Source organism: Apium graveolens, chromosome 6 (assembly GCF_009905375.1).
Source record: "Apium graveolens cultivar Ventura chromosome 6, ASM990537v1, whole genome shotgun sequence".
Taxonomy (NCBI): Eukaryota; Viridiplantae; Streptophyta; class Magnoliopsida; order Apiales; family Apiaceae; genus Apium; species Apium graveolens.
In genome coordinates, this window is record NC_133652.1 from 189283881 (window position 1) to 189311597 (window position 27717).

At 35.7% G+C, this 27717-nt stretch overlaps 1 protein-coding gene across 6 annotated transcripts; it reads left to right on the plus strand.

The window, feature by feature from the left end:
* The first annotated feature begins 17171 nt into the window (after positions 1-17171).
* Positions 17172-24230, plus strand: LOC141666451 (ATP-dependent zinc metalloprotease FTSH 7, chloroplastic-like). 6 transcript variants are annotated; one of them, XM_074472465.1, is made up of 14 exons: positions 17901-18037; positions 19434-19568; positions 19837-19871; positions 19961-20095; positions 20262-20327; positions 20561-20746; positions 20843-20929; positions 21007-21120; positions 21201-21325; positions 21413-21521; positions 22128-22253; positions 22980-23300; positions 23390-23513; positions 23632-24230. In XM_074472465.1, exons 2-14 carry the CDS (start codon positions 19511-19513, stop codon positions 23778-23780), a joined length of 1635 nt encoding a protein of 544 aa, XP_074328566.1. In that variant the 5' UTR covers positions 17901-18037; positions 19434-19510; the 3' UTR covers positions 23781-24230. The 6 variants fall into 6 exon arrangements, with proteins under 6 accessions (XP_074328564.1, XP_074328562.1, XP_074328561.1 ...); XM_074472461.1 differs by lacking the exon at positions 19434-19568 and having other exon boundaries at positions 17174-18035; positions 19804-19871; positions 22983-23300; XM_074472460.1 differs by lacking the exon at positions 19434-19568 and having other exon boundaries at positions 17175-18035; positions 19804-19871.
* The last annotated feature ends 3487 nt before the right edge of the window (positions 24231-27717 follow it).

Genomic DNA, 27717 nt, shown 5'->3' on the forward strand with positions numbered 1-27717 from the left:
TTTTGGCAATAATGTTGAATCCAAAGTTCTTCTTTATTGAGGAGAAAATCTTTACTAGAGCAAAATAGCCTTCATTGAGAATTTTGTGAAGAGGCCAAGTTAGCTCTTTTCCACCCTTATACCTGAAGGCCAATCTCTCTGGAAGATGCTTGTAAGCATCAATAACTCTTACTTCTTCTAGCTCATCCAGATAGGAGGTCTATGTCTGAAAATTTTTTAATGTCACAAATGAAGAGTTGATCTCCCTTGTTGACAGTTGGTTTGGGTTTGGCTAAGGCTTTAGATTGAAGTTTGACAGGCTTGGCCTTTTTGATTGCTCTTGACTTTGTTTTCTTTAGTTTGGTTAGGATTAGGATGTTTAGATCAGGGAGTGATAGGCTTTCCCAATCTATAGGTTCATCCTTGGGAATTATGGGTTCACCATGGAAATTCATGTCAGAATAAACCTTGAATTTAGCCTGCACCATTGTGGGCATGACTGGTTGACTTGTAGAGGTAGATTGCGTTGGCATGTACTCTTCTTTGTCTTCATCAAAATCCATCTTCCTCTTTGGTCTAAATTTCAGTCTTGGTTTCTTTGTTTGCTTTGGTTTTTCTTGCTTTTCTTCATGCAGAGACTCGGCTATCATAGTAGGCATTTTAAATTCTATAGTTGCGGGATTCTTAGCTTGGTTCTTGGAATCTAAGGCAACTTTCCTTTGTTGTTGCTTGAGCCTCACCTTTTCTTCTTTCCTAGCTTCTGCAAACTGTGGATGTCCAGCCACCACATAGATCCATTTGCCATTCCTGTAGATTTTAGCAATTCTCTTCTTCAAGACTGAGTCTCTGGGATCTTTGAGATAGGCAATAGATCTACCAAACAGCTTCTTCACATCAGTCTTGGGAGTTTCATAGACTAGGTCTAATGGATTTTTGTATAAATTCTTTGGATAGTTTCTCTTTGGCTAAAAAATCACATTGGCCTGTTCAGATTTTCTTGTTAAGGGTTGACCCCTTTCCATATTCCCTAAGCTCATTTCATTTATTAAAATTTGTCTCAATTGAGAGAAATGTGAGAAGGCTTTGTCTTGTTTCTCAATTGGACCAAAAATTTTCTCAATCTTCTCATCAAGCTTCTTCCATTTCTCTTTTCGCTCTAGTTCAACGGTTGCTATCTTGATCAAGTCAATGCTGTCAAGAACTGGTGGCTTAGAGAAAGTAATTCCTGGAACAATCACTTTACTAACTTGAATGTTGTGCACTTTCTCCCCCTCACTTGTTGACTCTCCTTTGCTAATTGGAATAATTGCAGCTGTCTCCCCTTCACTAACTAAGACAAGTACATTTTTCTCCCCCTTTTTGTTAGCATTGAGTTGAGCAGGGTTGGAAGTTTGTGCAGCCACCAATTTCTGAAGAAGAAGTGTCTGGTGAACTTGGTTTATTTGGATTTTAGGATGGAAGTTTCCAGGGCCTTCAACCTAATGTCCCAAGAATCAACCTTGCTTGTTAAATCAGAATCTTTCCTGCGTTGTTCGTTGATATCTCTCATTATAGTGTCAGGAAGAATATACTCCAATCTTTCAAGGATGTCTTTCTTAACTTGTCCAATTTCTGTCTTGATCTCAGACACATCTTGACTTTGATTTAGAGATTGGATTTTGTGCAGGTGAAGAGACTCAAGGTTTTCTTGGAGAAGACTCTTGGTGTTGGCATTTGTAGTAGCTTGAAGAGCTATCTGAGTCTGATGGATTATGTGGAATAAAGTTTATTTGAAGTGATGATCACTGCAGTCTTTGCTAAATATCCATGCTGGAGTGTTTGTGCTTTAGCTAGGACCTGCAACTCCCCCTATGTCCATGAAATCCTCTTCATCATTGGAAGCATCCCCAAATTTTCCACTAGAGTCTAACTCAAAATCATCACCAGCTGCAGGTGGAAGTGAGTTGATTGCATCCTTGGCCCTTAGCATGGAATCTATTGTGTGCACCAAGTTGAGAATTCTCTCAGCAGCCTCATTATCCTATTCGGCCAAAGCTTGATAAGTTGGAACAGGGTGAGTAAATGCCTCAGCTTCATAAGAAACAGAGTCTAAGACAGCTTGATATTCTTGCTAAAATAGATGCTTCTTTTCAGCCTCATTGACATCCCTTAACTCACTAATAATGGGCTTTTCCTATTCTTCAATACCTGCTTTTCTCTCACTTTCTCTCTGTTCTTGCATCAAGGGTTCCCCTTGGCTTCCCATCATCACACCATTACCTTCACCATCTAAGGTGGGACTCCTCTCACTTACTTTTGCCAAGCTGGAAGAAATAGCTTGCATTTGTTCACTCATTTCCTCTCCTTTTGCCTGAGAAAAACTCAGCCTCTCACTCTCTTCACTCCCTTCCCTCAATCCAAAGATTGATTGTTATTCCCAGTGGACTAACAATGAGATTTACAGAAGGGGGGTTGAATGTAAATCTCAAAACTTTTTCAAGTTTTGAGCAGTTTCTAAGGCTAAGTGTTTAAGTGAACAAATATGTGTGAATTGCTTGAAGATGATACAGACAGACATATATTCAAACACAAATGTAAAGAACACAAAGAACTTAAAAACTTTTCTGGTGGATTTGTTGTTCCACCAGAGATGTGTTATTTCAGAAAATCTGTGATTCAAAGAATTAAATCACAGCTGCTTCCTAGTACAAACTAGATGATTTTCTCTCTTGATATTTCTAAACAGCTCAGGAAAATTCTTATCTAATTACTAGCTCCTACTTGGTTTATATAACACCAAGTTTATAAGTGAAGACAAAACTGTAAAATACAATTGAAAGGATTCTTCACATGTTTCTTCTTCATTTCTCTATCCAATGCAATCTAGGATAATCTGTGAATCTTTGAATACTTCCTTGTTTGCATCAGAATGGGAATGCTGCATTTTCTTGATTCCTCCTAGAGGCTTCCACATTCCAGTTTGTCTCTGTCAACCCATGTGCCTCTGTCAGCTTGTGAATTGTCACTATCAACTGCTAATGAACCAAGCATCCGTTGAAGCTTTCATCCGTTGATGCCTTATCCATTGAGGCTTTATCCGTTGAAGCTTTATCCGTTGATGCATTATCAGTTGAAGTCTTTATCCGTTGAGGCACTTATCCGTTGATGGATATTATCCGTTGAAGCATTAGAGACATCCGTTGAAGCTTTGTTTCTTATCCGTTGAAGGTCTTCAATATCCGTTGATACTTCTTCACTTATACAAAATTACAAGGCATGAAATATTTACAATTAGCCCTCCTATTTGTATATCCATTAGTAGTCAACATGACTGATAATTTCCAACAACATCTAAGAATTATAACTTGAAACCAGAGAATGAAATGTGCTACAATACTAAACTTATTGCTAAGTAAAGCTACTCCTTCAACGGATAGCCAAGATGGTCTTATCCGTTGAGGCTACAATCACTAGATTTCTACTTAAGTGTTTTGTTTAACTTATCATCAAACTGATACACATATTCCTAACAATCTCCCCCTATTTATGTCTACTAGAACTGTAGGCATAAATTTGGGTTTAACTTGATGATAACAAAACACTTGACAAATATATTAACTATAATAAAGCAGAAATTCAAAAGTGCTACAAAAATGTGTATGCTGAGATGGAATTGAAGAGTTACATTATTTCCAAGGGTGCTCCTTTAGCCTGAGCAGATTACTTCCTTTTCCTTTGATCCCTTGTTTTCTTTCCTAGCCTCCTGTCATTCTCCTCTATTTGAAGTTGAAGTTGTCTGTAGAATTCAGCTTCATCTTCTTCATTGATGTCCAACTTAGATTGCATATCCTTGAGAGTTTCATTACTGGTAATTTTGAGCTGATCTTTAATTCTGAAAAATCTTCTGACTCCTTTGTTGTCTCTGAACTCCATCAACCAATGAGGTGATTTGTGAATTGTAATTCCTCTTTCTTGAATGAGTAAAGTTCTAGGCAAAGCATTGGGCTCCCTCCAAGTTTTCCTTATGTTGGCAATCTTGTTGAGAATCTCAGTCTTGGCAGTCCTGATAAAGCCAGAATCCCTTTGTATGGCTGAGTAGACTCTAATCAAGGTAGAGTAGCCTTCATTCAGAATTCTGTAAAGAGGCCAGGTTCTTTCCCCATCTCCTTTGTATTTGAACACTAGTCTTTCTGGTAGCTGTCTATAGGCAGCTATTCCCCTTACTTCCTCCAGCTCATCCAGATAGAGTTCAATGTCTGAAAATTCTTTTATGTCACAGATGTGAACATAATCATCTTTAGAGGTTTGAGGTTTAGGCTTAGGCTTCTGTGTGAATTTGATTGAGGCTCTAGAGGGTGTTGATTTGATTCTTCTTTTCTGCTTCTTTGATGGTGGAGAAGAGGTTAGAAAGGTGGGAAATTTGATGGTATCCCAATCAATTGGTTCCTCCTTGGGAATGATTGTTTCACCATGAATGTTCATGAAGGGGTCAGGCACAATGGGTTCAGGAATAGAGGGTAGTGGTTTGGATATTGATTGGGTTTCTTCAGTCTTATCTACCATTTTTCTCTTTGCATTGACCTTCTTTCTGTTCCCTTTCTGCCATTCTTCTCTTCCCTTACTTCTTTCCTCCATCTCAGTACCAACCATGTCCCCCATAGCTTCATCTTCACTTTTGTCTTCAATTTCTTTCTGTTCTTCAGCCTGACTTGACTTTAGCTGTTTGTCAAGCTTTGCTTGTGCTCTTTTGTCAGCCTTTAGCTGTTTGGCTTCTTCCTTCAACCTTCTGGTTTCTTCCCTCTTGGCTATTGAGAATTTGGGATGTCCTTGCATCACACATATGCTCTTTCCCTCTCTGAAGATAATAGCCATGTTTCTCCTTACAGCCACATCCATGGTCTCTTTGAGATACGAGATACTTCTACCCAAAAGCTTGTCCTCATCAGCCTTTGGAAGAGGAAAATCCACTTCTTTCAGAGGATTCTTTGTAGAGTCCTTATTGGATCTGTTGTTGGGCTTGAGGACCATAGGTTTCAAATCCATGGAAGAAGTCTCTCCAACCTTATTCCTCCCTACTGGCTTGAGTTCCATAATAATTGATTCCACTTTTGTGCTTTGCTTCACAGATTGTGATTGAGAAGTTGTAGAACCAAATATTTGTTGCATCTTTTCATCAATCTTCTTCCTTTGCTCTTTGACTTGCAATTCAGCTGCTGCTATTTGGATTAGATCAATTCCATCAAGCTTTCCTTTGATTTGAATAATTGGAGAAATGGTGATGACATGAACTAGCACTTGAGAAATTTGAACTGTTGTTGATAGCTCTCCTTCCCCTTTCCCTTTATTCTCCCCCTTTTTGTTATCATCAAGGGTAGGAGTCAAGCCTTGTGCATTGGCCAGTTGCATGAGTAGATTTGTTTGAGTTTGTTGATTCTGAAGAATGGTGACCATAGAATCTTCAATGATTTGAACCCTGTTTTCCAATCTGGCCAGTCTCTTGTCAGCATCAGATTCTTTCCTCAGTCTCCCCAACAAATCTTGCATAGTACCATAAGGTATGACTGAATCCAACTTCTCAGCATTGTAGGATTTCAGATCAGCAATGTCCTGTTTGAGCTCATCCACACTTAGATTTTGTTGGAAATGCTGCAACTGCAAGAGATGCAGAGATTCCAGATGAGCTTGAAGAATTCCCTTGGTACCAGCATTTGTAGTCTCCTGAAGGGCCTGCTGAATTGTCATGACTTGTCTAATCAAAGTGACACTAAACTCTCTTGGTGTTGAGGCTGTTGCCCATGCCCATTCAGGAAGATCAGGAACAGAACTTAGGCCTGCTACTCCCCCTAAGTTCATGCTCTCATCCAAAGAATTAGAGTCATCATCATTAGAATTTACTCCAAATTCTTCAGATGGCTCACCAGCTTGAGAAGGCAGCCTGTTAACAGCAGCTTTTTCTCTGAGAAGAGATTCTGAAGTGTGTACAATGTGTAATGTTTGTTCTGCCTCCACATTTCCCTGAGCAGCCAATAATTGATAGGCTGAAACAGGATGAGTAAAAGTGTCAGCATCCAAGGAAATGTTATCAATTGCAGCTTTGAAATGTTGCTGAAATTGTCTTTCCTTTTCTACATCATCCACTTTCATTCACTCACTAGCAATGGCTGGATCCACCCTTATAGCTTCTGTACCTGCCTTTCTCTCTTTTTCTCTATTTTCTTGCATCAGGGGCTCCCCCTGGCTCACACACACCCTCACACCCTCACCTTCTAAGGTGGCACTCCCCTCACTCACTTTTGCCATGCTGGAAGAAATAGCATGCATATGGTGACTCTCAACCTCTCCTTTTGCCTGGGAGCAACCCAGCCTCTCACTCAAAAGATCACTCCCTTCCCTCAAACCTAAAAGTGATTGTACAGTAGCCATGTCCTCTACAGTTGGTATTGTTTCTGTTATGTATGTAGAGACCATCAACGGATAGGGCTGTTATGTATGTAGAGACCATCAACGGATAGGGAGTATCCGTTGAAGTGGAAACTGATGGTATCAACGGATAACTGCTGTTAAGCTTATCCGTTGAAGAACAACCACTTGTCAACGGATGAGAGATATCCGTTGAAGAAGGAAAAAATGTAGATATAGAAAGTGACATAATTGTTGAATCTGTGGGAATTGATTTTAAGTGAGGTAACACAGATTCTTCAACTACATCTGAAAGAATTGGTTGATGATCCAACAAATCATCTAAAAGATGATGATCATCAGGTTTTGAGTGGGGCTCCTCCCTGAGTTTTAATGAGGGAGAATCAGGAATTGATATGAATATCATATCCACATCCAGAGAGGGTGATGGAGAGTTTGATAATTGGTGTGTTTCTATTATGAGAGAATGGGGCTGTGATTCCACATTTGCTGGAATCACATCAAGCTGAATTTGTGAAGGCTCAGATACAGGTGGATGTATCTGTGCTGTGTGTGTCCCTTGTGTGGAAACTAGGGTCTTGGCCTTCTTCTTCCTTGAAAAGGCTTTAATTGGTGAATGTGTGGCTTCAGTGTCCCTCCCTCTTTTGTTCTGTGTCCCTGGTTGGGGACTATTTTCAATAGTTACATCCTTTTGGGAGGATGCAACTAGGGATGTGTTGGACTCCTTTTGAACCACCACAGTCTTTTGAGAGACTGTGGCTTGGCTGGCTTGGGTACCACTCACCTCTCCCACCTTATCCTGGGGGGTTTCTTGATGTTCACCCCTCCCCTCACCACTCACACCCTGTTCACTCCCTTTAGGGTTTATGGTAGTTGTTACAACTGTTGTCTTTTGAGAAACAACAAAGGTAGGTTTCTTTGACTTGAGTTTTGAAACTTTGGTTTTGGTGGCTTTGGCAGGAACCTGTTTGGACAAAGACACAGATTCCATGGCCACACTAGAGGGCAAAGAAACAATGGGGTTGGAAATAGTAGGAGTTATAGAAGTGTTTACCTCACTTACCTGTGGTGCATTCATGATTGGCAAGTATACCAATGGCACCTGGCTGTTGAGGTTCATTCTCAAAAGGTCTGCAAGGATCCTTTTCTCTTGTGCCCAACATTTGAGTTTATTATTCTTATTTGATATAACCAAACCTTCAGCAACATGGTTAGCCAGTAACATAAAGAATCTAGCATAGTAGATGTTATGTGGTCTATTAGCTTTGTTACCTAATCTGGATCCTAATTCTAGCATAACACAGTTGCTAAAATTAAAGTACCTATCAGAAACTAGCATATAGAGCATATTAACAAGAGATGAAGTTATGGCATCAAAATTGCTAATCTTCCCAGAGAAAACTTTAATGAAGGCATCTCCAAGAAAACTCCATTCTTTTCTAAGGCCTTTCCTTCTAATACTACCTAAACTAGCAGAATCAAAAGCATAGCCTATAGAATCTAACATAGCAGATACATCTTTATCAGTGTGTGGTGTCATGGCATTATTCTCAGGTAACTTAAAGCAAGATTGTATATCATCACAGTTAATGCAATAGTCTTTACCTTTGAGAGAGAAGGCAATATTCATATCTATGGAGTTGAACTATGCAGTTGTCCAAATCTCCTCAATCACCTCACAGTAGATGGTTGGGGCTTCCAGCATTGCATAGCTTAGTTTGCAGTTTTTGATGAAGTCCATCATCTTGTGATAATCAGAATGGGCTTCATTCTTTTCAACCAAGGCTACGAAATTATTCTTTTCATAACAAATCCTATTTGAGACATAATTTTGACTACTGGTGCCATTGATGTGAGTAGAGGTTGCATAGAAAAACTTGAGAATTTTTGGGAGAGAAGGAGAATAAGAATTGCAAGAAAGCGTAAAGTGAAAATAAGAGTTCAATTGGGCTTTTATACTTTCTTGAATTAAAACGTAAATAAAATGATTAAATGATACTTTTAAGTAAGTTACAGGCGTTCAAGAATAAATAAAACTGTAGAAATTCTGAAAACTACCTTAAATACAAAGACATACAACACTGTATATCTGTATCAACGGTTGAGTAAAAGAATCAACGGCTGTGACTCACTTATAGTAACTGATGTGACACTTCAACGGATAAGGTAAATAGTTATCCGTTGATGATCAACACCATTTTATCCGTTGAAGGATAAAATTACCAGAAATGTATTTGTCTTTCAACGGATAATGAACATCCGTTGATAGAACAATTTTGGCTTTCAACGGATAGGGAATATCCGTTGATAGGATAAGTCTTACTTAAAGCCAACTTTGTTCTTGCAGCAAATTCATTTCAGGCTTCAAGGCAGATTATATAGATGACATAAATTATGAATAATTAAGCATACCTAGCTCACTTACTAATCTTGTGAATGTTGATTCATCAAGTGGTTTGGTAAATATGTCTGCAATCTGCTTTTCACTTGGAACAAAATGAAGTTCCACTGTACCTTTCATCACATGTTCCCTAATGAAGTGGTACTTGATATCAATGTGCTTGGTTCTTGAGTGCTGCACTGGATTTTCAGTAATGGCAATGGCACTTGTGTTGTCACAGAATATTGGAATTTTGTCAACAGTCAGACCATAGTCAAATAGTTGATTCCTCATCCATAGTATCTGTGCACAGCAACTACCAGCAGCAATGTACTCAGCTTCAGCTGTTGATGTGGAAACATAATTCTGCTTCTTGCTGAACCATGACACAAGCTTGTTCCCTGAGAAATTGACAGGTACCAGTTGTGTTTTTCCTGTCTATTTTGCAGCCTGCATAATATGCATCTGAGTAGCCAATTAGATCAAAACCAGACTCTCTAGGGTACCAAATTCTTAGATTTGGAGTCCCTTTGAGATATCTGAAAATTCTTTTAATAGCCACTAAGTGAGATTCTTTAGGGTCAGCTTGAAATCTAGCACAGAGATATGTAGAAAACATTATATCAGGTCTACTAGCAGTTAAATATAAAAGTGAGTCAACCATGCCTCTATAACTTGAAATATCCACAGACTTTTCAGCCTTGTTTAATTCAAGCTTGGTGGCAGTGGTCATGGGAGTTTTTGCAGTTGAACAATCCATTAAGTCAAACTTCTTTAAAAGATCATAAATGTATTTAGTTTGACTAATGAAAATTCCATCACTAACTTGTTTAACTTGTAAACCAAGAAAATAAGTTAGCTCTCCCATCATGCTCATTTCATATTTACTTTGCATTAACTTAGCAAACTTTTTACAAAGCTTATCATCTGTAGATCCAAATATAATATCATCTACATAAATTTGAACAAGTATTTTAGAGCCATTAACATTTCTAAAGAAGAGAGTTTTGTCAACAGTACCTCTTGTGAAATGATTATCTAGAAGGAATTTTGACAAAGTCTCATACCAGGCTCTAGGTGCTTGCTTTAGTCCATAGAGTGCTTTCAACAGATAATACACATAGTCTGGAAAATTTAGATCTTCAAATCCTGGAGGTTGGCTTACATAAACTTCTTCCTCTAATTCCCCATTTAGAAATGCACTCTTGACATCCATTTGATAGACTTTGAAATTGGCATTAGCTGCATAGGCTAGAAAGATTCTGATGGCTTCAAGTCTGGCAACTGGAGCAAATGTTTCATCAAAATCTATTCCCTCTTGTTGAGAATAGCCTTTAGCAACCAATCTGGCTTTATTCCTTATGACAATGCCATTTTCATCCATCTTGTTTCTGAATACCTATTTTGTGTCAATAGAACTCTTGTTCTTTGGCTTGGGTACCAGCTTCCATACTTTGTTTCTCTCAAATTGGTTTAGCTCCTCTTGTATTGCTAAAATCCAATCTGGGTCCAAAAGAGCTTCTTCTACTCTCATAGGTTCCTCTTGTGATAGAAAGCTACTGTACAGACATTCATCTTGAGTAGCCCTTCTAGTTTGCACTTTAGATGTGGCATCACCAATGATCAGTTCAAAAGGGTGATTCTTGGTCCATTTTCTTTGAGATGGTAGATTAGCTCTAGATGAGGTTGCCTCAGTATTGTCATGATGTGAGGTAGAATGTTGATTGGTTGACACTCCCCCTAAGTTGTTGATCCTTTGAGAAGAATTGGGAGTTCTATCAACTGATGAAGTGAATTGATTATCCGTTGACAGACTGTGATCAACGGATGCTTCATTACGAACTTCAACGGATGATGCACTTTGTCTTTCAACGGATGCTGCATTGCTTCTTTCAACGGAAGCTGAGCTATGACTTTCAACGGATGCAGCATTCTGTGCATTATCCAAAGGCAGATTTTGAATCCCTCTTGAGATGCCTTCTTCATCATTCTCATCTTCACCATCATCACAATTTATCTCAATATTGTCAAATTTGAGTCCTTCATGATGTCCTTCATCTGTTAGTCCATCAATCTTTTTATCATCAAACACAATATGTACAGATTCCATGACAATGTTGGTTCTTAGATTGTAGACCCTATATGATTTTCCAGCAGAATAACCAACAAATATTCCTTCATCAGCCTTTGCATCAAACTTCCCTTTGTGATCAGATTGATTCCTTAAGATGTAGCATTTGAAACCAAAGACATGTAGAAAGTTTAAAGTTGGTTTTCTTCTCTTGAATAATTGATAGGGAGTCATGCCTTTTGCTTGATTAATTAGAGAAATGTTCTGAGTGTAACATGCACAGTGAACAGCCTCAGCCCAAAAATAAGTTGGGAGTTTTGACTCTTCAAGCATTGTCCTTGCAGCTTTAATTAGTGATCTGTTCTTCCTTTCCACCACACCATTTTGTTGTGCAGTCCTTGGAGCTGAGAACTCATGCATGATCCCACTTTCTTCACAGAACAACTTCATGGTTGAATTCTTGAACTCAGTTCCATTGTCACTCCTAATATTCCTTACTTTGAAATCAGGATGATTGTTGACTTGCTTGATATGATTGATGATGATTTCACTAGCTTCATCCTTTGATCCAAGAAAATAAACCCATGAAAACTTTGAGAAATCATCTACAATCACTAGGCAATATCTTTTCCTTGAAATTGACAATACATTGACTGCTCCAAAAAGAATATGTTCATGGCCTTATTATCCTTATGAACTTGTTCAATATCTGGATCAGACCATTCTGCTCTAGGTTTTGGGACGGATGGCTCATTTCCTGTAGCAGCTCTCATAGGGACATGAGGACCTTTCTCAATACAGTTCACATATTCTTCATCTTGAGAGAGGAGATGCAGGTGCATTTTCACCTTCCAATGGTGATAGTTGTCTTTGTCAAGAAATGGAATTTTTACTCCAACATCTTTTCTGCTCATCTTGTTAGTTTTTCTGATCTTTAAACTCTTTATTCTTCAAGAGCTTGCTCTGATACCAATTGTTATTCCCAAACAATCTAACAAAGAATTACAGAAGGGGGATTGAATGTAATTCTGGTTTCTTTTTCGAATTTAAGAACTGTTCTATCTTAAATATATAACTGTGTTTATTTAGCAAAAGTGCGGAATGAAAATATTAAAGAAATCAAAACAAAGTAATTAAATACAAGTATTTAAAAACTTTCTGGTGGATTAAACTTTTCCATCATAGATATATATAAAATCGAGAATTCTGTGATACAAAGATTGTACAAAGCTGCTTACAATTAGAACTATAAACTCTAGAGAAATTCTTTACATATTTTTCTTTATCTATTTCTCTAATTGAATATTTTCTTGCTTGATTGAATCTTTATTTTTCTACTTGCTACACTTGGTTTATATGTCACCAAGTTACATGATAAAAAGACAAACAAATAGGACAAAATATTCCTTATTCTAATTACATGCTTCTTCATTTCTCTATCCAGCATCTTTGAATATCTTCAAGTTAGCATGGAAATGGAAATGCTTCTTTATTCTCTAAAACCTGTAAATAGGCTGCCACATTCTATTTGCATCTAATCAACCCATGACCCATGTGACTGTCAAGTCACTATCAACTACTATTTGAATTTAAAAATCTGTTGAAACTTCGTTGGATCATCCGTTGAAACTGTGTTGAATCATCCGTCGAAGCTTCACTAGATCATCCGTTGAATGTGACTTGGGTCATCCGTCGAAGCCTTGTAGAATCATCCGTTGAAAGTCTTCCATAGCAGTTAACTCTATTTCAATTATGCAAAATTACAAGGCATCTAATATTTACAATTAGCCAACCTATTTTGTATATCACACTAGTAGTCAACATGATTTTGAATATCCTACAACTTCTAGATCTTTAAGGCATTGTAGAATGTAGAAATGTGTTATAAGGCTTATAAATATATTAGCTGCTCTCTCAACGGATGTTAAATTGATCATCCGTTGAAAGCTACAAAAATATTAAATTAAATCTACTAATGTGTTTTATTTAACTTATCATCAATTACACAACATATTCCTAACAGAAGCAAAAATATTATGATGCCCTCAACACTATGATCTTGAGCAACATAATATAATTTGTTTTGTTTACTTGATTAAATTTGCAGCTAAATTTGAGAGTATCATGTAATCGAATTTAAGTTTTTAATATTATTAAATAAAGATACTTATTAAGATAAATCAAAGTATATATAAAATTATGAAGAAACATAGAGAATCATGAAAAAAGATACACTAAAAATATTTAATTTGTGTCACCACCATGGACTTGTTAAAGATGCTATATAGATCATTTTGTAGTTGAATGTGAGCTTGTTTGTCTCGAATTTGCGCATGCACCGTTATGAATTTTCTAAAGTTATTTGAATGATTGCGATTCAGAATAACAGTAGGTATTTCAACATCCGTTTCAAAGTGTTCTTCTTCTAGTTGTAATTCCCTTTCATCTTCAATGATCATGGTGTGCAAAATGATACACACCGTCATAATATATTTTATTGTCTCCACATCCCAAAATCGAGATGGACTGCGGACTATTGCAAATCGAGATTGCAACACTCCAAATGCTCTTTCCACATCATTTCTAACAAATTCTTGTGTAGTTGGAAAAAACTTTCTTTTCTTACCTTGAGGTTTTGTAATAATTTTGTCAAATATTGGACAAGAAGGATATATACCATCAGTAAGATAATAACCCATTTTATATTCCTTTCCATTGATCGTATACTTCACTTGAGGTCCACGCCCTTCTACCAATTCTGTGAATAGATGAGTTTGATCTAATACATTGATGTCATTCAATAATCCTAGTAACCCAAAAAAAGAATGCCAAATCCATAAATCCTTTAAAGCTATTTCTTCTAAAATAATTGTTAGTTCATGAACGTGGCCTGTATACATACCTTTCCAACCAGTTGGATAATTTTTCCACTTCCAGTGCATATAGTCAATACTTCCCAACATTTCAGGAAATCCTCTTTTTCCGTTCTCTGCCAATAATTTAGACACATCTTCATTATTTGGTCGTCTCAGATATTCCGCTCGAACTATTTTGCCAATCGATTTAACAAATCATTTCAGACTCTCTATAGTTGTACTCTTGCCAATACGTACATAATCATTAATTGAATCAGCCGTAGTTTCATACGCAAGCATTCGATGTGCTGTTGTCAGTTTCTAAAGTGATATATTCGCTTCGACTAATTGATGTTTTTTTATATACAAGATATTGACAAAAAGAGCGCAGAAATTAACCATTCAAATGAAATAACTAAAAGATGATTAACTAAAAAAGGAATGGAAGATTCAAAAAAAATGAGAGAGTGCGGGAAGAAGCTGTTTCCACCTTCAAAGAGATGGAATATAAAGCATTTTCCGACCTGGAGAACTATAAAAAGACACAAGAGGTTGTGTACCTTTAAGTTCTACAATGTGACATGTACTAAGTAAATTTTGTTGGATTAATTTCTCTAAAATTATGAAGAGTTAAAAAGGACATTTGATGAGTTGCGCTGGCATTTGAGGTTTTGTGCCTGTAACATCTATATCTCTTCATTCTGTTATCTATTTAATATCGCACTATAATCATTTATGGAAGAGCTTGATGCTGACTATATGCTGAAATATATGAAGAAGCTGTACAATGATCTAGATATAAAAGAGAAGGATACAGTACAAAGATTGATGGATTGCAAAATGCTATCAAAATAATTTGCGGTATTTTTTTAAGGCTTTGATAATATCGTGTTAATTATTTTGATAGTCGTAATATAGTATTAAGAATGACTTATTGTACTTTTTGCTTGCACTGAAACTTGATGGCCTCAAAGAAATGATCTTAGACTCATTATATAATGCTTTGTTAGATACTAGCAACACTCAATTGACTGGTATATCTTTAGGATAGAGCATAGATAGATAAGGATCAAGTAACCGTAAAGGTCCAAAGATAAAAAGAATTTTCTTTCCTAACCAAACAAATACAATTATATTTTGTCAAAAAAAAAAAAAAAAGAAAAAAAAAACAAATACAATTATATCCACAACAATGCTCATAATATGCTTATGGAGATTTTAAGACTAAGTTGATGGTTGAAGCCACATTGTGAACATTAAATTATGTATTTTCCGGTAAAATATAGCATTTTTTTTAATTTTCCTCTTATTGCAGCTCTAAATTATCATTTTGCTACATTCATAATCACAACACCTACTTTTGCTATTACTATTCAAAATAATACCAATCATCTCTTTGTAGATAGCTAGCGTTTTCAGCACCGTTAAAGATTCATGTTTTCAAGTAGGTTATTTTTTTCTCATTTTTATTTTGAGTTGTAATATTTTACGGTAGTTGAACTATTTGTGAAAAATTGTCCCTTCAAGACTTTAGCAAGAGTACAAGTTAATAGATTTGCTTAGTTTAAGAAATGGCTTGGTATTTGTATGATTATTGTGTTAATCTATATAATGGAAGTAAAATTGAGCGTTATATTTCATGTAATTTTGTTTTTCACGTATTTTGTAGTGGATAATGAGAATACCAAATAAAAGGTAAATCATATTTTTTGCACAATTAACTTCTCATTTGCGTGGTTATTGACTTAAAGGATTTTTATAAAATTTAAGTTATTGACTTGACTTGAGGATTTCATAGAATTTAGGTTATTTATATGGTTGACCTATTGATTTCTTCGCTTAAATTTCATGATTTCTTTTTTTGCTTGTAGTTTTTTTTGTTTCCTCGGTAAATGGAAACGAAATTAGGATAAAATACTATGAATATTTTCTTTATCGGTTTTTTAAATATTCAGTTTTTATGACGCAAGATTTTGTTATAAATTAAATATATTTTTTCCGAATGAACTTAGGAGAGAGAACGAGCAAAGATGTCATTCAAAAATGGTTCGACTCCTATTTTGATTGTTACTGATATTGCTGGAAGTGGTCTAGATGTCCCCCCTGTCACCCATGTATCAATTTTGATTTGTCAAAGGGCGTAGATGATTGTGTTCATAGAATTGAAGAACAGGCAGAACTAGCAGGTCTAGACTGGAAACAACATTCTTCAGTGAGAAAAATTCCCATCTAGATGCAAGAATCCAATCGTTAAGTTCCTTTCTGATTTACTTCGACAGTGAATTTGCTTGTACAACTGATCTGATACGCATGGCACTAGCATATGAGACTAAAGGCGGTGTATTCAATTGAGATTTTGAAATTTTTTTATGGATTTTAGAAATTATGGGGTATTCAATTGAGATTTTAAATAATCCTTTAAAATCTGAAGGTATTCAACCAGGATTGGAAAAAATCTTTTAAAATCTGAGTGTATTCAATTTAGATTTTAAAAAGTCAATCAAAATTTGGTGGTATTCAATTTGGATTTTAAAAAATCCATCAAAATCTGATGGTATTCAAAAGTTTATGGATTTTCTTTTATTTAAAAAAGTTGTGGATTTTGATAGATTTGCTAGTACATTTTTAATATCTTGAAATCTCTTCAAAATACATGAGATCTTGATAGATTTCTAAAAAACTCCACAAAATTTGCAAGACTCTACAAGATTTTGGATCAACTCCATCAAAATCCACGAAAAATTGAAATTAACAAAAATCTTTTAAAATTCATAAATTATTAACAATCCTTCAAAATCTCAATTGAATACACCCCTAAAATTTGGTGTTAGCCCGATTAGTTGTTCTTATCATAAAACTTTTGATCTATTATTAAATCTTGATATCGAAGTTCAAACAACCCTATAGTTGCCAATGGATTTTTGGAGGCTACTACATTCTATGAAATCCGATGACCAATTTTTTAATTTTAAAAAAGTTTATACTTTTTAGCCTATGTCACTCATGACTAAAATGTTGATCGATTCTCATTTTTTTTACATGTAATGTGCAGCCTCGACATTATTATTCGAGGAATGCAAATTCTTATTAATGATGCCCGGGCACAGACTGAAAAATAATAAGTTTTTCTGAAATCGTATGAGGTCATATCGATTAACTAAAAACAATGATTAACTAAAAACAATAACGTAACACATAAAAGTAAAAATTAAATGATAATTAAAAATCAAATCAGACACAAAGCACAAAATAAAGTTATAATAAATACTTGATAAATTCAAGAAATTATTAGAAATTTAATAAATTCAAGTATCCTACAAATATGGATATCAAGTATACTACAAAAATTCAAGAAATTGAATTATTACAAATAGTTAAAAAGGTACTATTAGAAATTATTTTTGTCCCGGGTAACCTATTTTAGTTTCCACCGTAGGCCCTACACACGCAGAACAAGATAATCCTAATAGTCTAATTACGCTCATCTTTACATACATGATACACCTTAATTTGTATGTATATCCGATTACTTTTGTCCATTCTACAAATATGCTAGCAACTGATCCTTTACGACCACTAATAAACCTTCAATTTCACATAAATTTGACTTGGAATCTCAGATATATTCACAATTGCACTTTAATTCGACATCGAATCACTCAATTCCATGAGAAGCCCATTATTTTCTCGTCTTTTCCCCAAATAAACCCGTACGGACAATCTAGGGTTTCGATAATTCCGCACAAATTCGATGTTTTGGCTTTGTTTTTGAAGAATCAAAGTAGTCGAATTCGCGCCAAAAGTAAAAATTCGAATGAAAGCGAGTCTTCCAAGGAGGAAAATAGCTCGGAAACGAAGAAACGTTCGAATTCGGGTCAGGGTTCTAAGAAGGGGGGATGGTGGGGGAAATGGCGGTGGCAACCGATAATTGAAGCTCAGGGGATAGGGATATTGCTGTTACAATTAGGGATTGTGATATTTGTTATGCGGCTACTGAGACCGGGGATTCCGTTGCCTGGTTCGGACCCGATGACGTTGATTAGTGTTCCTTATAGTGATTTTTTAAGTAAGGTGAACGGGAATTGTGTGAAGAAAGTTGAGGTTGATGGTGTGCATATTATGTTTAAGTTGAAGGATGTTGTTGAGACTGGAAATGATGAGGATGTGGCGGAGCGTGGGAGTAAGTTGGCGGAGTCGGAGTTGTTGTTGAGGAGTGTAGTGCCTACCAAGAGAGTCGTGTACACCACTACCAGACCTAATGATATTAAGACTCCGTATGAGAAGATGGTCGAGAATGAAGTTGAGTTTGGTTCGCCTGATAAGAGGTCGGGCAGGTTTTTTAATTCTGCATTGGTAAGTTGTACCGGTGAAGTTTTGTGTTTAAATTGGTTATTTGTGTTATTGGAAATTGATTTTGAGCTGTACATTTTTAGGTGCGTTTGAAGGCTAGTTGTTTATTATGTTTGTACTAGTTGTGAAGCTTTACTGATAAGTTTGGCTATTGTTAGAAGATTTTATTTGTGCATTATTTGTATTCTTGCTTGTAGTTGTAAGCATTATTCACATGATGTCAACTAATCCTTTGCCTCGCAAAGTCCTGCAGCTTTCTGAACTGATTCCAACCTTCACACCCCCAAAATTAACCGTTAATGCTTAGTAAACCTAGCAAGTAGCATCCAGTCTTTGTGCATTTCAACCTAAAATTGGTTGGAATTACTCATTTTGTTTCAAAAGTTTTACAAGCTTCCTTTACTTTTTTATTGTGTACCAAATTGTGAATGCTCTCTGTTCAGTCTTGTATATGGAAGCCTACTTTTGAGATTTCTCAGACTACATTTTACAACATCCAAAATATATCTGCTGTATTCTTTATGATTTTTCAGTTTCTGATTTCTTTGTGTGTGTTTAGCCAAGGCTGTATTGGGGTTCCCTATAAAAAACTAAACTACATGCACAATTAATAGTATAAAAAATTTGACCAATCCAATACTATCTACGGAAGGATGTGACTCTTTTTGATAATTCAATTTTAAAATGAAAAAAGTTCAGAGACACCAAAATAAGAAGAATTTTTTTTTGAAATGTAAGTGCTCAAAATAAACAGGACATTCAAGCAGGAAAACTGTCAGAGTGGGACATAAGATAATTTAGAGTTATTATAATACTGGTTGGGTAGCTTTAATTATACAACGAATTTGGGCATAAGTTGTAGTAGGAATAGTAATCATATTCAACTTAAAGGTTTATTATAATTAAAAACAGTTATGCCACAAAGGTATAATCACGATTCACTAAAGGTTCTTAACATAGTTAGATTGATCACATGTAGTATTTCATTTTTCTTTTTTAAGATTAGGCTTAGTGTAGAGATAATCGTATATGCAGTAAAAGTAATCCTAATTCGCTATTTGTATTCCATATAATTTAATCACAGTCCATTTAAGAATTTACTTCTGTTAGACTAATACTGCTATAAATTGCAATTACAATTCATCAAAATATTTCAATGTAAAAAACTGTACTGTCCTAGTAAATGTAATCACAATTTATTATATTTAAACATTGATTGAAAGGGGAAATGACTTTGAAATGATTAAAGATTGATAAAAGTTGTAGTTCCTGTATTCTGACACTTAGATACCTTCTTTGAATGAATAACTTTTTACAGGAAAACCGGCATAAATATTGGACTATATAATGCCACTTGCCTACTATACTGGCTAAATAATATACTAAAATGTGGTAACAGATACTGGTTGTTGTCTGGTGGGATGAAGGTACAAGCGAAGTGGGCTTTAGGTATAACATTCAAGGTCACAGGTTCTTATGGAAGTCAAAAAGATAAAAGATATTGGGACAACTAAAAAGGAGAATGCAGAGTTAAGTATGTTATAGTATCTTTAGTACCATTTTATCTTTTATAAGGTGCCGGCGTTGCCTAATATCACAACGTGTATTTTATTGCTTGACGGAAGGAAAATATGAACAAACGTATGCTCAGATTCCTGTTTTGTACTCTTAATTAGCAAGAAGTTGCATATTTATATAATCACATGTATTACTTATTACTATAAGTAATAAGTAATATGTACTTACTTTGACTTTGTTTTATTACATGCTGATTTCTTTGTTCTATGTCGCTGTGCTGGCAGGCCTTCTACAACGGTTCCCTTTTACTTGGTCTCAGGTTTAGGCCGACATGCATTAACATGTTCATTTTTATTATTTTACCTTTCTCTTAGTGATATGGTAATGATTTCTTCTGCATGTGTACAGCATACAACTGGTCAGCTAAGGAATCGGAAGTCTGGTAACTCTAGTGTAGCTAAAGAAACTGAAAATGGGGCAAGTATAACTTTTGCTGATGTTGCCGGTGTTGATGAAGCTAAGGAAGAGCTTGAAGAAATTGTGGTATGTAAATATAACCAACATACTAAGAGTTGTTGGCACATAAATTTTGTTTTTGTGTTAATGTTGTTATGGTGTTCTCTTTTTAATTATAGTTTATGTTATTGTCTATGTTTGGATAAAGGGTTTATTCAAAAGATCTCACTATCACAACCGTTCTCTACTTCAGGTGTTCTTAAAAAATCCGGAGAGATATCTTCGAGTGGGTGCTCGTCCTCCTCGTGGTGTTCTCCTGGTAAGTTTAGACTGCTGGCTGAAGTATCGTCCTTTGTAGACATATGTAACATTTCCAACTGTGTATAAATTTAATTGAAGAAAGGTACTACACAACCTAGAAGTTGTAAATGCCAATATTATTGATATTATGAAGGAATTATAAATTATGTAGTTCCATCCTGCAGTACTAGTGCATAATTGGTTTAACTATATGAAAATGTAATTTTAAGTATACCAGTGGTTATCTTACAGGTGGGACTTCCTGGGACAGGTAAGACTCTTTTGGCAAAGGCTGTAGCTGGCGAAGCTGATGTTCCATTTATAAGTTGTTCTGCAAGTGAATTTGTCGAATTGTATGTTGGTATGGGAGTATCCCGTGTCCGAGATCTTTTTGCCCGGGCAAAGAAGGAGGCTCCTTCTATTATTTTTATAGATGAGGTTATTGATCTATGCAAATATTTCACTTCGGTGTTGCAGTCCCTAAACTCAAATGTTCTTGTGTGAGTCGTAGCCGTATTTAACTATTTTGTGCAGATAGATGCTGTAGCAAAGAGTCGAGATGGTAAGTTTCGCATTGTCAGCAATGATGAGCGAGAGCAAACTCTGAACCAGTTACTTACTGTAAGATATTAATTATTTTTGCTTCCAAAACATTGTGAAATGTGAGTATATATTTCATTTTTTGTATTACACTACAGGAGATGGATGGTTTTGACAGCAGCTCAGCTGTGATTGTTCTCGGTGCAACTAATCGGTCAGATGTTTTGGACCCTGCTCTTCGCCGTCCGGGAAGATTTGATCGTGTTGTTATGGTCTGTTTTTTATCCTCCAATAAAAAAGTCATGCCTTGTGTGTATAAGCAAAAAATTGACCAATTTACTACGGTTTCTAGGTTGAGACACCTGATAGAATTGGAAGAGAAGCCATCTTAAATGTACATGTTTCCAAGAAGGCGCTTCCACTTGGAGATGATGTTGATCTAGTTACTATAGCTTCCATGACCACTGGTTTCACCGGGTAAAATATACCTTCTGCTGAATGAGATGCTTTCCAAATTCTTTAGTTGACTTTAAAAGTGATTTGTGAACTTTGGATGCTCTGCAGGGCAGACCTTGCAAATCTAGTGAATGAAGCTGCTTTGTTAGCAGGAAGACAGAATAAAGCCATTGTTGAGAAAATTGATTTTATTCATGCTGTGGAGCGATCAATAGCTGTAACTGTTTTCTCTTTTGTGTGTCTGCATTTCTTTAATTATGATAAGTGCACGTGGAAGCATGCTAATGAGTGATCTTGTGGTCTCTGACACTGAGTTTGTGGTAGTCTTATGCTGTTGATATTTCCTCCTTGTAGACTTGTTACTCAGGGCACAATTTAGATTTTTATAGGCAAAAGTGTGGTCCACATTGTAATCAAGTTCATAATATGTGGAAGAAGAATTAAATGGTTTCTAGCTCAAGTCTAGCAAACCAATATTTTTCTTCCTAAATTATTGTTTGTTGCAAAGAAAGTTTTAAGTTGTATGTAGTTATATTTTTGCCCATGAAAAAAAGGTTAATATGTGTAATGCATGTGAGAACATGAAGAAATATCTTTTGGTGTATGCTAAAATTAACGGATATGCATCTCGACGTGGAATCTGCATCGTATTTCACTGTTCCCTAGAGAATTTGACATTTGATCCATTTTTTTGCTTCCTTGGTTAAGCTTTAAATGCTTTAAAGTTCATCTGAAATATTTTGCAATTGTGTTTTGGATCTTTAGCTTTTTAAATACTAGATGGTTAACTCCTTGGCTCTTAATTCAGTATGACATTGGACAGGGTATCGAGAAGAAGACTGCTAAGCTACAGGGTTGTGAAAAAGGTGTGGTTGCAAGGCATGAAGCTGGTCATGCTGTTGTGGGCACTGCCATTGCGAATCTTATTCCTGGACAGCCTACGGTTTCGGTAAATAGAGTCATTCCCCTTCACTTTATATATATATAAATACGTGCCCTTTTTGAGTCGAACAGTTGGGACGGGGGAGGTATACAATACAATTTTTAAGCTGCTACCACTAACTAAAATAATATCTCTATATGAAAGAAACTACCAGGTTGTAGGTACTGACAAAGCGAAGAGACCAAGTGCCTGATTTAGATAAGGGTCCAAATAAACAAAATTTAGATAAAGGTTTAAGGCTGGACCTCTTTTGGACATTAGGCGGTGCTCTTTTGTGCCGAGTTAGCCCCACCAGTGCAAAACTAGCCATTCATGACATCGACTGGGCAAGCATTTAGAAGCTCAAGTTTTCGATCACCAATATACACTCCCCCCCTCCAAATGGTAAAAATGAAGCTGTGCCTTATGTGGTTCAGATTCAATGTCAAAGTGATAAGTAAATATTTAAAGATGAAATCCTAAGGAAATGCCTGGTTTTAGTGTTTGCTGTTATTGTGTAAAACCGGTCTCAGAACCATGTATTCCAATCCAAAAAGTTATATTTTGATATCATCTAATTTTAAACCGTTCCACTGTTTGTTGGTAGAGTTGTATCGTGGAGTGTGGACCACAGTTAGCTGATTATGCTTCTTTTGCAAAGTTAATTATTTTTTTTATGAATATAGTGGATGTGGTTAAATGATAAATCATCAACTGAAACAGAGTCCTTGTCCTTTGTCATTTTTTTTATAGAAGCTGAGTATATTACCACGGTCTGGAGGGGCATTGGGTTTAACTTACACTCCACCTACTGAGGATAGATATCTACTTTTTGTTGATGAGTTGCGTGGACGCTTGGTTACCCTTCTTGGAGGACGTGCAGCTGAGGAAGTTGTTTACTCAGGTTGTGTGTCAACTGGTGCACTTGATGATATACGGAGAGCTACGGATATGGCGTACAAAGCAGTTACTGAGTATGGTCTCAATCAGACCCTAGGCCCTGTTTCATTGTCAACACTCTCTAGTGGCGGGGTCGATGAATCTTCAGGAGCCTCTCCATGGGGAAAGGGTCAGGTTGATCTATCTACTGTTCTTATTTCTTGGAAGAATTTTCATACATTTATCTCCTGATTTGTGACATTCTAGTGATTCTGTGTGCCCAGGGACATCTTGATAATCTTGCTCAAATAGAGGTCAAAGCATTGCTACAATCAGCTCTTGAAGTAGCACTTTGTGTTGTGCGTGCTAATCCTACTGTCTTAGAGGGGCTTGGTGCGGATCTGGAAGGTAAGACAAGCCGTTGCTTGACTTTTTTTTGAAAATCTTGTTAGTGTCATTCTTGGAACACTGTTATGTAATACGTTGCCCTTAAGATTAATTTGTTGGCTTCCAATATTTAATTCAGAAAAAGAGAAAGTAGAAGGTGAAGACCTTCATAAATGGTTGAAAATGGTAGTTGCACCAGCAGAACTTGCATTTTTCATTACAGGCAAGCAAGATTCTATTCTTCCATTGCAAACAAGTCCAGGACAATGCCTCTTTGATGTCCAGTGAGAAGATATGTGTTCTCTTGTCATTCTATATATAGCCACACCATCAGTTTCAAACAAACAACCTAAATGAGGTTGTTGAGAATATGAAGTCAGGAAGACACCCTTAGAGGAGAAACACCAACTCAGCCCTACATCTTTGTATTTGTTCCATATGCTATTCCTGTGTTCACTTGGAACCTACCATGCATTGCTGGTGGCTGCTAGAAAATATGTATATTCTTGATCCAGAACTGTAGAAAGGTTAGCAATATTTGACGTGGTATTTTTTGTTACTAGGTCGTAACAAATGCAGACGTAATAGTATTCAGTTTGTACACATCTTCATCTGAAGAAATATAGGGCGTCTGCATAAATATGGGATCATGTATATTACTGATGACTAGCATATGGTGGTGGTTACATTATGTATATAGGTTTATACTGCATATATAGACTTCATTTTTCACTTGTCTCCAGGACTCGACCAGTTCCACTCCACTGTTCCGGTGTATAGTTAAGCCCCCTTCTTTGTTGTCTATAGTTTTGTTACTTGTGCTGTTTCAGTAATGCTGTCTTTCATAAGGGTGGCCTTTCATAAGGGTGGTCTGACTATAGGTGAGCAAGACTTCCATGATAAATGTATATTAGGGCTTCATAAATTAATTTTGAGTAGGGCCCCTCGAATCTGAGGGCAGGTACTAAAATTTCAAATATACCATATGGAATAAATGATTTATAGAGAAATTAACAAAAGTAAAAGTATTTGAGATTCTATGGACGGTACACTCAGATTTTATATACATCTATATCTATATTATATATTATAATATCGGTTTTGGTATGTTTTTTTTTGGTTTAGTTATTCCCATTTATAATCGACAATCTTTTTAATCAAGTAATTAGGGCTATTGGATACAAACACTAAAATAATATACAGGACTCGATCCTAAATACTAAAATAATATACACTACTCAAGGTACTACTCAAGATTCTTCTTTGAATCCGAAACAAATATTTATATTATTATTTTACAATACTCAAAGCTTCTAGGTTTAAATCCCGCCAATAACAAATATTTATATTATTATTTATATGTTATCCAAATTTCAGGTTTAAATCCTGTCAATAACAAATGTTAATATTATTATTTATAAATATACTAATAAGATTAATGGTCCAAATCTTATCAATTATATATTATAGAATATTAATTAAAATAAATTTATTATAATTTTTAAATAATATAAAAATATTAAATGAAGACCCATGCATTGCAAGAGTTATAAGGTTATTATATATATAAGATAATAAAAAATATAAGTGTAAATTATGTTAGGATTTGAAGATGGAGCGCAGTTTGATACGATCTCTGTGAAAATGATTTTAAATTGTACACAAAATTGAATAATTAATATGTTTTATAAATTATTAACAATTACATGTAAATCTCGATATATTAATACCCTCGGGACCGGAAAAAATTATTAATCAACCGAAATACTAATTAATTAATTAATAATTGATAATTTTTTAATATATCGGCATATTAATAATTTATTAGTTTATCGATATATACATATATTTTTTAAAAAAATTAAACAAACACACACATATGCCATAAAGATTCACATATATGCCCTAAAGATTCTTGATTATTATGACGCAATGTATATCGAATTTTTTTATTAATTATCTTGATAAATCAAACCAAACCAAACGTATACAATATAATTCGCTTAGAGCGGGGTCTGAAAAAATATAAACAGTCCTACCCTAGCCTACCCTACCCTGAAAGTAGTGAGACTGTTTCCGTAAATATTTATGAATTAGTACATCATATATAATATAAAATAATGTGTGATAGTTTAAGACAATAAATGTGATAGTTTTAAGACAATACCTTACACTTTACTCTTATTCTTTTTTTTTTCACGTGAAACTTACTTCGAATTGAATGTATTTTCACAATTATTGTCACTGTTATATAACCGGTGAAAATGTTAGAAAATGAAAAGTTTGAGACATGGTATTAATTTAATTTCCTAAAACTAATTATTGAAGGTTGTTCCTTGTAATAAGGACTTAAACTTTCATGTTTGGATCTAAGTCATTTTCTTAGTATATTCCATATAGAAATTGAGATGAAGTTAATAGTTTGAAATTGGTTTGTGGGTTTTGTCCCACATTGATTAAGTAAAGAGTGGTTGTTTGCTTTTTATATAGTACCATGTGCAAGAACAGTATACCAACTACTAAGGCATGTGGGTGTGCATGGTGTTATTGTGTGCCTCGCGCGCATACACACGCGCCGCCGCCTCGCCTCGCCACGACACGTCTCAGATCGGATCAAAGGGCGGTTTGGACGAATGTCTCGGCGTCTCGCGTACGCGAGACGAGTAATTTTACTTTATGTTTAAGTAAAATACTTACTGACTTATTATATTGTTTTATGATGAATATTGAATCTATATAACATTAAGGATTTGTTTAGCAACATCCGTTGATACACATAACAAAGTATCCATTGATGGATTTATCCGTTGATCCTGTACAATGTGGATTTATCCATTGAAGTTCAATGTGGATCATCTTGATAGACTGATTTTGTGCATTATCCGTTGATGGATAGATCCTGACGTGCTCGGATCAGGATTTGCTACATATACATCCTGATGAAATGGATCAGGATTTGCTGAGTGCAAATACTGATGGGGCTGGCTGTATCAGGATTTAACAAATCCTGATATTGACTGTTACACTTTCTGATTCTAGAAATATTTGATTAAATGCAATTTAGTCAGAATATTTATTTTAAATAATGTATATATTCAGTCACGTTTTATGTTGTATTATATATATTGAACAAAACGTTTGGAACAGATTTACGTTAATTACATACATGTGAAACCCTAGCTGCTATATCTCTTTCTTTCCCTCCTCCATAATATATAGATCATAACAATGGTTTTCTGGGCGAACTGAGGTCAGGTCGCTGTTGAGCTTTCCGTATTTGTGGACAAATTGCTCAGCGCAGTTTTATCTTGGAACTGATATTGCTGCAATCCAACACAGCATAAGTGGGGGAATAATCTCTTCAAGAACAGTCTCGACTTCTCGAAGGCTAGGCGCCTCAGCTTTTCTTAGTTATTTCAGATTTGTTAAAACTCTTGTTAGCGCTAAGTATTCTATCCTCTCTTTGTCAATTCAGTTACTGATTTATATTTTTGTTTGCCTTCGTGTTTTATTTCGTTACTTAGTTATTTGCCTGTTCTTGTTAATTGTGATATATATAACTGCCTCATTATTGCGCGTAATGTAGTGTATTACCCATGAATCTTCCAACAATCTTGAAGAGATTACCTGCTATATTCAGTAACTAGCAAGATAATTAACGAAACTGCTGATGTTCAGAAAACTGTTGAGACTGGTTCTGGTTCTGGTGTTACTGTTACCATTGATTGGACCACGTATCATTTTCCCCAGCCAATTGATTTATCGGGTATGCATGATAAATTCAATGGTGGAGCTTCTTTTTCTCGTTAGCAGAAAAAGATGAAGCTCCGGTTAACGGTTAAGGTTCCATGGCCAGTGGTGCAGTATGATCCTCCTGTGTTGGATCAAGAGAAAGCTGAATCTGTTAAGGCTTATGCTTTATGGGATGAGAAGGATGGGTGGCTAGGGTAGCTATTTTGGCAGCCTTGGCGAACACCTTGTTCGATATTTATTCATCAGATGCCTATACTGCTAAGGTCTTATGGGGTAAGCTGGACCAAACCCATAATACTGATTCTCAAGGACTTGAGAAGTATTCTTTGGCTAGGTTTCTATTCTTCAAACTGGTGGATGTAAAATCCATAACCGAACAGGTTCATGAGTTTGAGATGTCGGTTCATGCTTTGGGTGATTCCGGTATGGTCTTGCCTGATAATTTTCGGGTTATGTCAGTGATTGAAAAGCT

What these genes read in the sequence shown, in the direction of transcription:
- LOC141666451 (XM_074472460.1), top strand. Translation starts at nt 17,180, where the DNA reads ATGATACACCTTAATTTGTATGTATATCCGATTACTTTTGTCCATTCT. An exon ending in CTCCATGGGGAAAGGGTCAG is followed by an intron (nt 23,301 to 23,389) that starts GTTGATCTATCT and finishes CTGTGTGCCCAG; the next exon opens with GGACATCTTGATAATCTTGC. An exon ending in GCTTGGTGCGGATCTGGAAG is followed by an intron (nt 23,514 to 23,631) that starts GTAAGACAAGCC and finishes TATTTAATTCAG; the next exon opens with AAAAAGAGAAAGTAGAAGGT.